This window comes from Cyprinodon tularosa, unplaced genomic scaffold (genome assembly GCF_016077235.1).
Source record: "Cyprinodon tularosa strain WSP-4 unplaced genomic scaffold, ASM1607723v1 ctg513, whole genome shotgun sequence".
NCBI classification, from domain to species: domain Eukaryota; kingdom Metazoa; phylum Chordata; class Actinopteri; order Cyprinodontiformes; family Cyprinodontidae; genus Cyprinodon; species Cyprinodon tularosa.
In genome coordinates this window covers 1-15,954 of record NW_024039245.1, presented here as the reverse complement: position 1 = coordinate 15,954, position 15,954 = coordinate 1, and the positions used below count along the sequence as shown (strand labels likewise).

Here is a 15,954-nt window from a genome sequence, read left to right as displayed (position 1 = left end):
GATTTAATAAGTCACTGGGGTAATACTGTGAAGATGATTTGAGTAAGTGTTGACTCAGCCGCCAGCTTTCAGAAAGTTCAATGTCACAGATACAGTAACTGTGACACATGGAATTTAAACTAATATAAGCATACACAAAAAGGAAATTATAGGCTTTCATTTCAAAACAGCAAACAGTGAAAATACAACAGTTGGGGAGAAGATTGATAAAAACAAAATGTTTCCTCCCAAAAGATTACTTTGCAGAGCGGCAGTTCTTTTAAAGTATGTGTTACCCACGTGTTTGTGTTGATTAAATTACTATTTAGTCAAGAATTTATCTAATTTCTGATGCTGTTATCTGGTAAGTTTTGGTTTATCAGTTCTGAACTAAATGAGTACTTGGTATTTATAACCTGGAAACATTGCAACAAGCGTACTTTAATATCAGGAGTGATTAACTATTCCCTCAATAAGCCAAGTCTTGGCAGATAACTGCAGAGCAAAGTGCATCATGGTCAGCACCTGGTTGTTTAGATAAATCAGATTAGATTTGACCCATTTTCTTGTTTTGGTCAGAAGTCTTTTAATATAATGATTGATGAGCTGAAGCTTATTGAGATATTTCTTACTGGCCTCTACACTTTTATGATGATTCTTCAAAACAATTTAGCAACTTTTTTATGCTTTTTAAAAAACACACACAACCATTTGTCATAAAGGGAAAAGGACACTAGCCCATATGCAGAACCACTCGGAGACAGGGTAAAGTTTAAAGGTTTATTTAAAGGAATGTTTACTAATAAAACTAGTCCTGGGTTTGGGAAACTGATTAGGATTTTGTTCCCCACTGGTCTGGGGATGAGCAGAGCTGCAGAGAGGGGGGGGAACCTTGTGCATCCAGAGGCAGTTGGCAGGCCGAGGGCTGAGTGCTAGCAGAGCTGAGTGCTGACAGGAGGTGAACTAATAACTAGGCTGAGACAGTCTGAGTGCTGGCGGGCAGGTTTCTGGTTGGGAACCCTGTGCTGGCAGGTGGAGAGCTGAGAGCTGGGAAGAGGCTGTCAGAATGCTGGCGGGCATATTCCAGGCTTGGCTCTCCCTCTCTTCCTCTCTCTTGAGGACCAGGCTGAGGTGGGCGACCTTGAGGGTCAAGAGGCTGTTGGCAGGCTGAGGGCTTGGCGGTGGCAGAGCTTGGTTGAGTGTTTGCTGATTACTGGTTTGGGTTTCCATTCTAGATTCTTCAGAGAGCGGGCAGGCAGGTCCCTGGCAGGAGAGATTCTCCAGGGTTCTTCAGAGATCAGGCGGGCAGATTTCCAACAGAGAAACTCTTCCAGGCAGGTTCAACCTGGGAAGGAGGAAGGAGAAAACGGATCAGGTTCAGGCTCAGGTTTCAAGGTGGTCAGAGATTCAGACAGGCAGGTTGGCTCAGGCTTGCCAACCAGAACTGGCAAACACTCTGGCGCTGGAGTGTAGCTCTCCGCCTCCCTAAGTAGGGACCTCTAGATGAGCAGATGGAAAACAGGTGTTGCATGTGAGCACCAGCCCTCAGGAAGGGATCCTTGGCGCCGTCAGGTGGGCAAGCTTCTGGATCCCAACACCATTAAAGATACATCTTTTAAACTTGTCTTTTGGTTTCTGTTAAGCAGAATTAATCTTTTATTCTCTTTCACATACCTTTCTTCCCATTTCTGGCAGTTCTTTTGGTTTTATATTTTAATTTGAGGTGTTTTCATTTTATTAGTCATTTGTATAGTTTTGTTTTCTTGTATTTTTTGGACCTGTTTATTACTTTGGTTATGTGAGTAAAATGCTTTTTAAATAAATGCTACACATCTAATAAAGCTTTTATCTTACACAAACTTTGTTTCCTATATATTGTTGGGAGCTGGAGAAAATACCATTTTTCTCCAGCAGAGTCCGCCGTGGATCCTCTGAGGGAGCCTCCTGCACAGGTGCAGCTCATCAAGACCATCAGAGGATCCACTACTTAAGCTGCCTTCAGACCTTACCTCAACGCCGCAGTGTTGTTCCAGTTGGTCAGCGCTAAAGCCTTGATCTCAGTGATTTTTCCATGTCCTTAATCCCGAGTCAGATTCTAACGTTTGTCTCTGTGCCTCTAGGTGACTCGTGCTTCCTCCGTGAAAGCTCTGGAAGAGCTAACCTGCCGAGCCGACCCTCCGAGCCGAACCCTGAAGATTCTCAGTCAACCTCTAAGCAGCTCTGGGCAAGAGCTAGGAAACCCAAGCCAAGGTCTGTTCAAATAAGACGTGAGACACTGAAGCAGCTAACGGACTCTGCTAACACATCCTTCTCCAGAACCAACAGTGACTCTCCCAAGGAGAACCTCAAGAACCCTCAAGGTACTATCAGAGCACCATTGGAAACCAAAACCCCGTCAACAGTCCTTAACTGTGCTGTCTCTCACGCAGACTCCGGTGAAACCAGATTCCAGGCCCGAACCAGTCATCGGCATATTGTGTGCTTGTGCAAATAAACTTGTTAAACTTTTCATCCTGTGTCCGTCAGTGGTGTTCTGCATCTTTGGGTCTCCATTAGAGAACCGATCATGACAGAACACTGCGGCCAAACTCAAGGCCCAGCAGATCACCATCTCCGTCGGCTAGACGAACAGGCTGCTCAAATCCAAGGATTCAGCCAGGCCTTACGTGAGTTGAATGCACATATTGAAAGACAGAACCAAGCTATTCAAGGCTACGTTAACTACTTCAATGGCGCTAATGCTACATCAGCACAGCAACCATTTCCGGGTCCAGTTCCTCCCCCGAGGTCACAACCTGTGACGTCATCAGAGTTCCGTCCTAGTCTCCCAGAAAAATTCTCTGGTAACATGAAAGATTGTAAGGGTTTTTTATTCCAGTGCCGGCTGATTTTTCTGAACTCTCCTAGTTGTTTTTCTTCAGACCACAAGAAGATATCGTTCATCCTCTCTCAGTTAACAGGAAGAGCTTTAGATTGGGCTCAGGCAAGATTTGCCATCGACGACGGTGTAAATTGCCGTTTTTCTGACTTTATTGCTGAATTTTCCCAGGTATTTAACCAGGAGACGGACCAAACGATCGATTCCAGAGCTCTTTTCAACCTTAAACAAGGTAATTCTTCTGTGGCTGATTTCTCAATTAACTTCCGGGTTAAAGCGGCAGCTTCCGGATGGAACCAGAGCGCTCTAAAGGGAGCATTTTTCACGGCTTTAAATGAACAAATCAAGGATGAACTTGCTACCCTCGATGAACCAGCTTCCCTTGACGATTTTATTCGTCTCGCCATCAGATTAGATAACAGAATTCGAGCCAGAAACACCTCCAAGAAGCAAAGTAATTTTTCCTCTGCCACTCATAACATGGCTGTTCTCTCTCCCTCTACAGAGCAGATGTCCACACAGAGATCTAAGCCACAGACTCTATCGTTGCCTGTTCAGGCCTCTCATTCAGGCGAAAGGGATAATGAGCCTATGCAGGTGGGACACACTAGGCTTTCTCCTGAGGAGAGACAAAGGCGTTTTCTTGGAAAACTTTGCATATACTGTGGTGAGAGTGGTCACTTTATCGCCTCCTGCCCGGCTAAATCAAAAGCCGGGGCCCGCCAGAGGATATGAGGAGTCTGGCGGGCCATATAAATTCAAGTAAATCTCCTCGACTTTTGCTGCCAGCTACCTTGTTCTGTAATAACCAGAGTCTCTCTTTCTCCGCCTTCATCGACTCAGGCTGTGAGCGCAATCTAATCGACTCTGAGCTCGTCCAGCAGCTTCAGATTAAAACCATTCCCCTGTCTCGGCCTTTCAGTGTGTCTGCCATAGACGGAAAGAGACTCCATCGTGTTACCCACCAAACCCAGCCCCTCGAGCTACTTCTGTCAGGTAACCACCGAGAAACTATCACCTTTTTTGTGTTTCCTTCTGCATGTTCCCCCTTGGTCCTCGGATTCGTATGGTTGGAGAAGCATAACCCTCACATAAATTGGACCAAACGTCTCCTGGAATCATGGTCTACTACGTGCCACGAAACATGCCTTCGTTCTGCTGCCCCGATGGCGGGGCCTCCTAGAGGTGGGGGGGAGATGGACTCTCCTGACCTTTCTTCAGTTCCCTCTGAGTATCACGACTTAGCCCCCGTTTTCAGTAAGGTCAGTGCGACGTCCCTACCTCCACATAGACCCTACGATTGTGCCATAGAACTTTTACCCGGTGCTCCTCTTCCAAGCAGCAGACTGTATAATATTTCCAAACCAGAAAGAGAGACTATGGAGAAATACATCAACGAATCATTGGCCGCTGGAATAATCCGTCCTTCATCCTCTCCTCTGGGCGCCGGTTTCTTCTTCGTGGGCAAGAAGGATGGTTCCCTGAGGCCATGCATTGACTATCGAGGTTTGAACCAAATAACTATTAAAAACAAATACCCACTGCCTCTTCTCGCCTCAGCTTTTGAACCAGTGCAGGGTGCAACTGTCTTTACTAAGCTGGATTTAAGAAATGCTTATCACCTCCTCAGAATTCGAGAGGGTGATGAATGGAAGACAGCCTTTAAGACACCCTTGGGCCAGTTTGAGTACCTGGTGATGCCCTTTGGTTTGACTAACGCCCCAGCCTGTTTCCAAGCCCTTGTGAATGATGTTCTCAGAGATTTCCTCAACGTATTTGTGTTTGTTTACATTGATGACATTCTCATTTATTCCAAGGATCTCCATGAACACAAGAGACACGTCCGTCTCGTTCTACAGAGACTACTGGAGAATAAGCTGTTCGTGAAAGCCGAGAAATGTGAATTTCATCAGTCTTCAGTCACCTTTCTGGGGTTTGTGCTCGAGGGCGGCCAGGTAAAACCTTCTGAGGACAAGATCAAGGCAGTCCTAGATTGGCCAGTACCTGAGAATCGAAAGCAATTACAGAGGTTTTTAGGGTTTGCTAACTTCTATCGCCGCTTCATCAGGAACTATAGCCAAACCGCCCTGCCATTGACCTCACTAACTTCTTCCAAACGAGTTTTTCAGTGGACTCCCGAGGCCCAAGCTGCATTCGAGAAATTGAAATCCATGTTTTCCAGAGCACCCGTGCTAATTCAACCTGATCCTTCGAGACAATTCATCCTTGAGGTGGACGCTTCAGATTCCGGTATTGGAGCTGTTCTCTCCCAAAAAGACGACTCAGATCAAAGAATACACCCTTGTGCCTATTTTTCCCGTAAGCTCTCCTCTGCTGAACAAAATTACGATGTGGGTGATCGTGAGCTCCTGGCAATCAAACTGGCGTTGGAGGAATGGAGGCATTGGCTGGAAGGAGCTGAGCATCCGGTCCTTGTGTGGACTGATCACAAAAATCTGGCTCATATCCAGTCAATCAAACAAGCTAACCCTCGCCAATCCAGGTGGTCCATCTTTTTCTCCAGATTCAACCTCATTATCACCTACAGACCCGGATCCAAGAACGTGAAGCCCGATTCTCTCTCTCGTCTCTACTCTGCCGATCATCCAGAGACACCTGAACCTGTCCTCCCAGCCTCATGCACCGTTGGAGTGGTCAACTGGGAGATAACGGACCTAATCAACTCAGCCCTAGCCACCGAACCAGATCCAGGTACCGGTCCGTCTAACCGCACATATGTTCCTTCTTCTGTCAGGTCCCGTCTGATCCAGTGGATGCACGCCGCAAAATTCTCCGCCCATCCAGGAGTGAGTAGGACTGTCGCTCTAATCTCCAGGCGCTTCTGTTGGCCCACGCTCCATCGTGATGTTAGAGAGTATGTGTTGGCCTGTCCCACATGTGCTCGCAACAAGGCTTCGCATCAACCTCCTTCTGGTCTCCTTCAACCTCTACCTGTTCCCTCGCGTCCATGGTCCCACATAGCCATTGATTTCGTCACCGGTCTCCCTGTCTCCCGAGGTATGTCCACCATACTAACCATTGTCGACTGTTTCTCTAAGTCTTGCCATCTAGTCCCCCTGAGAAAACTTCCCACGGCCTTCCAGACAGCCCAGCTTCTTATCAAACATGTGTTCCGGCTTCATGGCATCCCCCAGGAGATTCTATCGGACAGAGGTCCCCAATTCATATCCCAGGTATGGAAGGCTTTTTGTTCTGCGCTCGGCTGCTAACCATCTCTCACCTCAGGTTACCATCCCCAAACGAATGGCCAGACCGAGCGTATGAACCAGCATCTGGAATCCACTCTCCGCTGTCTAACGTCCAATAACCCGGTGGATTGGAGCCTATACCTTCCCTGGATAGAGTATGCCCACAACTCTCTCCGTTCTGCATCCACTGGACAGTCGCCCTTCCAGGTCAGTCTTGGATATCAACCACCTCTTTTCCCCGCAGATGAGAGAGAGATATCGGTGCTGTCCGTTAATCATCACATCCGTCGCTGTCGAAGGATTTGGAGGGAGACCATTGCCACACTCAACCAGTCAGGTGAATCAACCAAGCGTTTCGCTGACGCCAAGAGACGCCCCGCCCCTGAGTATTCTGTGGGCCAGGAAGTGTGGCTTTCCACTCGAGACATCCCCCTTCATAGGCCCATTCAAAATCTCCCGTGTCATCAACCCATCAGCTGTCCGTCTCCAACTTCCTCCTTCCCTCCGAATCCATCCGACCTTCCATGTCTCCCAGATCAAGCCTGTTTCCTCGAGCCCCTTGTGCCCGCCATCCGACTCCCCACCACCCGCCCTGGAAGTCGATGGCCATCCAGCCTTCACGGTCCGCCGTATTGTAGACTCCCGTCGACGAGGTCGCGGTTGGCAGTACCTCGTCGACTGGGAGGGCTACAGACCAGAAGATCGTCAGTGGGTCCCAGGCTCGTACATCCTCGATCCTGCCCTGATCGAGGAGTACGAGCGTTCCCGTCCTTCCACTTCCTCCGGACCGCCAAGGGGCGGTCGTTGAGGGGGGGGTACTGTTGGGAGCTGGAGAAAATACCATTTTTCTCCAGCAGAGTCCGCCGTGGATCCTCTGAGGGAGCCTCCTGCACAGGTGCAGCTCATCAAGACCATCAGAGGATCCACTACTTAAGCTGCCTTCAGACCTTACCTCAACGCCGCAGTGTTGTTCCAGTTGGTCAGCGCTAAAGCCTTGATCTCAGTGATTTTTCCATGTCCTTAATCCCGAGTCAGATTCTAACGTTTGTCTCTGTGCCTCTAGGTGACTCGTGCTTCCTCCGTGAAAGCTCTGGAAGAGCTAACCTGCCGAGCCGACCCTCCGAGCCGAACCCTGAAGATTCTCAGTCAACCTCTAAGCAGCTCTGGGCAAGAGCTAGGAAACCCAAGCCAAGGTCTGTTCAAATAAGACGTGAGACGCTGAAGCAGCTAACGGACTCTGCTAACACATCCTTCTCCAGAACCAACAGTGACTCTCCCAAGGAGAACCTCAAGAACCCTCAAGGTACTATCAGAGCACCATTGGAAACCAAAACCCCGTCAACAGTCCTTAACTGTGCTGTCTCTCACGCAGACTCCGGTGAAACCAGATTCCAGGCCCGAACCAGTCATCGGCATATTGTGTGCTTGTGCAAATAAACTTGTTAAACTTTTCATCCTGTGTCCGTCAGTGGTGTTCTGCATCTTTGGGTCTCCATTAGAGAACCGATCATGACATATATTTTTACAAAATCATTTTACTTTTGAAGACCATCTAAATTTATTGCTCAGCTGACCTGTAAAGTTATGAATCAGTGGCGTAAATAATGGTAAGCAGAGACTGCAGTTGCTTACGGGCCCCGTCACTGACACCTGGTAGGCCCCCTTTGCAATTGTGGATTAGGACATCTGATTGCAGAGGTAATGGTACTAAATATTCCTCTTAAAACCCACCTGGACTGGATCTTATTTTGGCATGATGGTGAGCCATTTAAACACAAAACCAATAGCAAAGCAGACAGTGGTACTTTTAATTACTATGTTAATAACTGTGTATAGATCATTAGAAGGTTGGTAAAAAAATACACTCATATATTATGTTTCAAAAGATATTAAAAGAACCTTGCATTTGAGTATTTTATTTTTTACAATACGACTTGGAATTATGGGTAATCCAGAGTGTTGTAATTCTTATGGGGCCCACCCAGGTACTGTTGCTTACAGGCCTATTGTTGTGTCGTTACGCCATTGTTATGGACAAATTTACAGATTAGCAATAAAAGGGTCACAATAAACTACATATCTCAATGTGATGTGAAATCTTATACAGTATATATCATAAACTATTGGATACTTTCCCAGATTGAACAAGCAGAGGGGAAGAAATTTCTGCCCAGAAAAAACAAATAAATTCTTAAAAAAGGTTTTGTTTAAACGTTATTTCTCATAGTGATGTTTCAAAACTGTATAAATCAGCATGATACAGAATTTAGGTAAGTATGTAATTGTACAATAAGATTGTACTTTAAGAACAAGCAATGGCATAGACTTTTTCACTAAATACAGTGTTTTAATTGTCATGCAACGAGTCAAATAAATCAAGCCTTATCACCTTCAAGTTTGTCTGTAAATGAAAAAAATTGTAAACAGAACTGTTGGGTTTTAATCCAGAGAAATGTGAGTTTAAAAGATTAAAAGGAAAATGATCAACACAGAGACGGGATTTTGTGACGTCAGCGTGTGCCGGGTGGAGAGAAGAATGCTGGCTTGGAAAGCCATCACCTTCTCCCACAGATCCCTTCATGGCAAAACCTTTTATTAACAGTTTACAACATCAAACAGGCGGGCCTAAAACAGAAGAGCCAGTAATCATTGTCTGGGAGGATGCAGGTAACAAGATAGTGTGAATTGACCAACTGGCTGGATGGAAGTCACACATCCGTGTGATTCTGCCTCATGACCTACAGGAGGTCATAAAAGTTTATGACCCTTCTGGTTGAAACACAGAATAGTTATCACTCTAACATTTCCCTCCTCTTATACATAAAAACATCAGCATATAGCACTTCTAAAACGATTTTCACTACATACATCATGAATGCATTGCAGATAGGGAATTCAGTAATCAAAGTTTAATATGCAAAACACAACTATATTAAAAGGAAAATTCAAGCACAAAGGTAAAAAAGAATGTAAAAACTTTAAAAATAATCTGTCCCTTGAGTAGGCAAAAACTCTCCAATAGAGAAAAAATTCCTACCCAGCCCCTCCCGAGGAGGCGACCATTATCCCTGTAAAAGATTACATAACTTCATCATCATCATTATCTTCATCAGCATCTCGGCGGAGTTGAGCATAATTGATAGCTGAATATTGGATTAGAGTGGTTCCTATCATTTTCTGAAACATTGATTGCAGGCATGGTATTAAGCAACGAATAAAAAGGAAAAATATGATTAACAATCCTATAAATGGTAAAGCTATCTTCATCAGTACCTGCCACCATGATCCCATGGTGAACCAAACTGTCCATGGTGCTGGAACTGCACCGTATGGATGACTTTCTGTGGATCCATCAAAAATCATCCTGCTCTTCCTTTGTTTCAGACGGTCAGTTTGAGTCCCTAGAGACACCACTCCAACGGTCACCACCAGGCAGATGAATGTCATTAGTTTTTCCATCTTCATCAGCTCTTAGTTATGGGGTTCCTGTGAAGGTAATTGGGCTTCTTGCTGTGGAAAGTTTTTAATCAGTTTACAATGACTCTGGTGGATCCAAGTGTCTCTCTCCTGGATTTTCACAGCAGTGGGGGTTGTTAGTTGCACTATGTAGGGTCCTTCCCACCTCGGAGCTTTCCAAGTTTTTCTTTTGATGATTTTAATCAGCACTCGGTCTCCAGGCTTCAGGCCTTCCTGTGGGGAAACAAAAGGAGCACTAGGCAGATTACATGTTTTCCGAACAGTTTTGTCGTTGAAAAGCTTCAGCATCCACTTAGTTAGCGGGTCAATGTCATCTTGTTCTTTTTCTGCCCATGGCTTTCCTGTTTCTGCCATGAATTTTCTCAATCTATTTTTAACATCCTCGAACCATTTAACTGGGTTCTGTCTGGCTGGAGGTAAACCTCGACAGGCAGTCCGCATCTCTGCATCTGTCCATGGCCCACACACAAGAACAGTGGGTCCACAATCCAGTGGGTCACCATCTTGGGGTCCCGTGCGTTGACCACAATGAGGGTTGGCCACCTCCAACACCGGAAAAGCACATGCCCCCTCCCCAGGATCTTGGTCCTGTTCTTGTTTTTTTAATTCAGCCAATCTTGGATGAATAGGGGCAGATGGGCCCCTTCCACAAGCCTCCACTTGATAATCATCCCTGTAACACTTCGAATCAAGCTTCACATCCCCCCCTGATCCTCCCAACTCATGCTCACAAGAGTCAGGGGCACTGAGTTCCATACCATCCATAGAGGACGACACGGACAGGGGGCCTGCTCCTGCTCCTCCAATATCACCACACGATGGTGGGGCTACTGGAGGAGGAACAGTGGCATGGCTGTGTTCACATTCACCGTGATGGGGTTTATCTCCACCTTCCTGCGCAGCTGATGCCACTGCTTGAACCCCATCACCCCCTTGAATTTGATTAGGGTCAGGATATTGAGGAAGCATACAGGATACAGCAGTTTCTTCATCAGCTTTAACTTTTACAGCAGCAATTGTAGCTGTCTTTCTATCCTTCTTCTGTTGTATTTGGCTTTCCCTATTTTTTGCTTGCATAATCCACTTATTTAACTCTTCTAATTCTTTTCTGTATTTAGCTTGTTTTCTTTTTGATTTATACACCAACTTCATCTCCACCTTCTGCTGAATCTTTGTCAGCGGCTCAACTCTCAACTTTCCATCCCAGCCCTCCTTCTCAATCCACTTTCTGGCAAACTCTGGGTCACCACCACAACACGCCACCATCCATCTAACATCATCTGGCATTTCCTTCTTACTACTACCTTGTCCCATTTTTAAAGAATTTAGTCCAGTACACAGCGGTTCGATTGTTTCCTCACACACTTTCACACAGTCACACACACCTAAGGCCTAATATTTTTTATTTTTTTTAACCAACATAGAGTCCCAGACTCGAATGCACAGAATACCCAAGTCCCAGACTTGTAAACAAAACTTGGTTTCGTCAAATATTCTTGCAACTACAACCAGTTATAGCTTGAACACAGAGGGTCCCAGACCCAAACGCACAGAATATCCAGGTCCCAGACTTGTAAACAAAACTTGGTTTCGTCAAATATTCTTGCAACTACAACCAGTTATAGCTTTCACACAGAGGGTCCCAGCCCCAAACGCATAGAATACCGATCCCAGATCTCTCACAACAAACCCTGTTTGTCAAATATTCTAGCGACTACAACTAGTTATAGCTTTCACACAGAGGGTCCCTGACCCAAAACGCATAGAATACCGATCCCAGATCTCTCACAACAAACCCTGTTTGTCAAATATTCTAGCGACTACAACTAGTTATAGCTTTCACATGGTCCCAGACCAGCTTTTAATAAAAAACCTTAGGCGTACCGTTTCTGTGCAGATCAGTCCTCAGCTTGAGTCGTCACCAGGATGTCCAGGGCAGGGCTGGACCAACCTATTGGCTCCGTCCGGCAAAGGGTGGACGGCTGTTGACAGTTTCTTGGCCTTGGTCCCGCACGGTCCTGGACAATTGGATCTTGACTCCCGGGTTTTCAGCACCAAAAATGTTGGGTTTTAATCCAGAGAAATGTGAGTTTAAAAGATTAAAAGGAAAATGATCAACACAGAGACGGGATTTTGTGACGTCAGCGTGTGCCGGGTGGAGAGAAGAATGCTGGCTTGGAAAGCCATCACCTTCTCCCACAGATCCCTTCATGGCAAAACCTTTTATTAACAGTTTACAACATCAAACAGGCGGGCCTAAAACAGAAGAGCCAGTAATCATTGTCTGGGAGGATGCAGGTAACAAGATAGTGTGAATTGACCAACTGGCTGGATGGAAGTCACACATCCGTGTGATTCTGCCTCATGACCTACAGGAGGTCATAAAAGTTTATGACCCTTCTGGTTGAAACACAGAATAGTTATCACTCTAACAAGAACCTCATTCATAGATAGTGAAAATGGAGATTATACTTTATACAAGCGCATGTGAGTCTGCCCATAAAATATTATCCTTGACAAAAGATTCTGCCTTTTGATAGAACAAGCCCAATTAAACAAGTCTTGTCTATGACAAATACATTTATACAGGTGCTGGTCATAAAATTAGAATATCATGAAAAAGTAGATTGATTTCAGTAATTCCATTTAAAAAGTGAAACTTGTATATTATATTCATACATTACATACAAACTCATATATTTCAGATGTTTATTTTGTTTAATTTTGATGATTACAAATGACAACAAATGAAAATCTCAAATTCATCATATCAGAAAATTAGAATATTACTGAAGACCAATAAAAACAAAGGATTTATAGAAATGTTGGCCAACTGAAAAGTATGAACATGAAAAGTATGAGCATGTACAGCACTCAGTATTTAGTTGGGCCTCCTTTGGCCTGTATTACTGCAGCAATGCGGCGTGGCATGGAGTCGATCAGTCTGTGGCACTGCTCAGGTGTTATGATAGCCCAGGTTGCTCTAATAGTGGCTTTTAGCTCTTCTGAATTGTTGGGTCTGGTGTATTGCATCTTCTTCTTCACAATACCCCATAGATTTTCTATGGGGTTAAGGTCAGGAGAGTTTGCTGGCCAATTAAGAACAGGGATACCATGGTCCTTCAACCAGGTACTGGTAGCTTTGGCACTGTGAACAAAAGGCACAAATGAAATCTGCATCTCCAAAAAGTTGGTCAGCTGCAGGAAGCATGAAGTGCTCTAAAACTTCCTGGTATGTGGCTGCGTTGACCCTGGACCTCAGAAAACACAATGGACCAACACCAGCAGATGACATGGCACCCCAAACCATCACTGACTGTGGAAACTTTACACTGGACTTCAAGCAACGTGGATGAAGTGCCTCTCTTCTTTTCCTCCAGACTCTGGGACCTTGATTTCCAAAGGAAATGCAAAATTTACTTTCATCAGAGAACATGACTTTGGACCACTCACCAGCAGTCCAGTCCTGTTTCTCTTTAGCCCAGGCAAGACGCTTCTGACGCTGTCTGTGGTTCAAGAGTGGCTTGACACAAGGAATGCGACAGCAGAAACCCATGTCTTTCATACGTCTGTGTGTGGTGGTTCTTGATGCACTCACTCCAGCTGCAGTCCACTCTTTGTGAATCTCCCCCACATTTTTGAATGGGTTTTGTTTCACAATCCTCTCCAGGGTGCGGTTATCTCTCTTGCTTGTACACTTTTTTCGACCACATCTTTTCCTTCCCTTCGCCTCTCTATTAATGTGCTTGGACACTGAGCTCTGTGAACAGCCAGCCTCTTTAGCGATGACCTTTTGTGTCTTGCCCTCCTTGTGCAAGGTGTCGATGGTCGTCTTTTGGACAACTGTCAAGTCAGCAGTCTTCCCCATGATTGTGTAGCCTATAGAACTAGACTGAAAGACCATTTAAAGGCTTTTGCAGGTGGTTTGAGTTAATTAGCTGATTAGAGTGTGGCACCAGGGGCCATCAATTTTGAACCTTTTCACAATATTCTAATTTTCTGATATGATGAATTTGAGATTTTCATTTGTTGTCATTTGTAATCATCAAAATTAAACAAAATAAACATCTGAAATATATGAGTTTGTATGTAATGTATGAATATAATATACAAGTTTCACTTTTTAAATGGAATTACTGAAATCAATCTACTTTTTCATGATATTCTAATTTTATGACCAGCACCTGTAGTGTTTGTTCTGGCTTGAAAAAGGGTAATTATTAATCAAACTTTGAGAGTATTTAAGGGTTGCATCAACAAAGAACCAAAACTTTAGGGGACTTTAAATACACAAGGATAAGAATGGAGAACGTAATGATTTTGCAGTTGTTTCTTCTAATCTGCTCTTTTTCTGCAGCTTTGCTTCAGTCAGACTCAGAGATTCATTCAAGGCAAACTGAATCACAGACAGAAAACATCTCTGACCCCCAACAAAGATGTACACAGGACATCAATGCTGTGCTGAGAGAGATGAGCGCCTCTTTGGGTGGACTCAAGGTTAGCGTGGAGTACTTACAGAGGGATAATGAAGGTATGTTAACTAAGAAAACCAAAGCTTTAAAAAATCTTCTTGTTTTTTTGTAAATGGCATCTCATTCAAAGGTTTTTCATTTTACTTCTGCAAACAGCTAAGACAACAGAAATAGAGTTGTTGAAAGAACAGTACCAAGGTAAATATAACATAAAAAGCAAGCACCTGATATTATCACAGAATTGTTTCTTCAATTTATTGTTGTTGGTTTGTTTTTCAGTACAAGTAGCAAAATTAAGAATGCTGGAGCAGCAGTATCAAGGTATTTATTACATTATTCTAAGAGTAAATAATCTTAGGTGATGGTTTTACAAAATAGATAATAATAGATAAACAGTCAGTTTACTGAAATGTTTGTAAATAGTGTTGCTTATATGCAGTCTATATTGAGGGCAAACCTGGTTGATTTAACAGTTTCTAAAATATCAATGGCAAGAGGCCATTGTATTTATGTATTTGTATTTATGAGCTTGTATTCTTGATGATTATATGCTACTTTGGAGAATGAAAGAGAAACATGTTTTATTTTTTTTTTAGATTCTTTTTGTTTTTCTTTTTTTAGATAAATTTACAGCTCAGGCAGAAGAACTGACCTCAGTTAAAGCCAGGGCAAACAACACTGAGCTCCAACTGGAGTGGCTAAGAACGGAAGGAAAAGGTTTGGAAAAAATAATATTAAAAAATATGTATATTTCATAATGTCCTGCAACATGAATGAAGTTAAATACCTTTTTTCAGCTTGTCCATTAAGTTATTTGAACATCTCTTTTTATCCAAAGATGGTACTTGGTTGGTTTTCTTGTAAAACATTATTTTAGCTGCAACAAAGACAATTTGAGTAAAAATGTCTAAATGTATGATTGTTTCTAAAGATATCTTTTTGATTTTAACTATATTCAATTTCTGACAGAGAAACGAGTGGCTTTCTCTGCTTCCCTGCTGGCCTCAGGATCAGGAAATATTGGACCATTTAACACACAGAGACCTCTAGTCTTCAGGAATGTTGTTGCAAATATTGGCAATGCCTACAACCCAAACACAGGTACTCCAACATTCTCTTTACAAATACTGACATAAATCTGGTTCGTGTATCTTTATGTAAACACATTTACAGTCAAAATCATAATAGAAACATTTTGTTTCACAGGTTTCTTCATTGCACCTGTGAGAGGAGCCTATCACTTTGAATTCTACTTATATGGAGGTGGGCATGCGTCACATCCTACAGCTGCTGTGTTGGTCAAGAATGGAAATCCTGTTTTTATTGCATATGAGCATCAGCCTTCTTATGTTGTTAACCCATCAAAGGCTGTTACATTGCTGTTAGAGATCGGAGATGTTGTATTATTGCATCAGTGGGAAAACTCAAGAATTTATGATAGTGATAATCATCATACCACCTTTAGTGGTCATTTGCTTTTTACTATGTGATCAGAGAACAGTCTTGTTCTATACTGTAATAAAATGCCACTGGAGTTCATCATAATGTGTAAATATATCTCACTTCCATAACTGCATAAAATATATATTTGTTTTACTATAATAACCCTACCTTCACTTGAAAAATATGATATAGTTTTGTACGATGTAGGACTATCATCTTTTTTTTCAAAGACCAGCGGCAAAACACAAGTATTTATGACACTCAAAGTCATCATATCACTTTTAGTGTTTTTTTGTTTCTGACTATGTGAACAGAAAAAAAGTTCTTGTTTTATATTGTTATAAAATACGAGAGAAATCCATCAAAATGTATAAATAAATCTCATTATTATAACTATCTTATCTTTTTTACTGTAAAACTCCTAATAGTTTTAGATGTCTCAAAGTGAAAATAGAATGCTGTTCTGTACAATGAAGGACTTTTTATTTTGTGCTTT

The 15,954-nt window shown here is 43.4% G+C and overlaps 1 protein-coding gene across 1 annotated transcript; it reads left to right on the top strand.

Moving 5' to 3' along the window:
- The first annotated feature begins 13,965 nt into the window (after positions 1-13,965).
- On the top strand, positions 13,966-15,814 carry LOC119795551 (complement C1q-like protein 2). Its single transcript, XM_038303610.1, has 6 exons — positions 13,966-14,074; positions 14,172-14,213; positions 14,295-14,336; positions 14,637-14,732; positions 14,985-15,116; positions 15,222-15,814. The coding sequence occupies exons 1-6, from the start codon at positions 14,014-14,016 to the stop codon at positions 15,503-15,505; spliced, it is 657 nt and encodes a 218-aa protein (XP_038159538.1). The 5' UTR covers positions 13,966-14,013; the 3' UTR covers positions 15,506-15,814.
- The last annotated feature ends 140 nt before the right edge of the window (positions 15,815-15,954 follow it).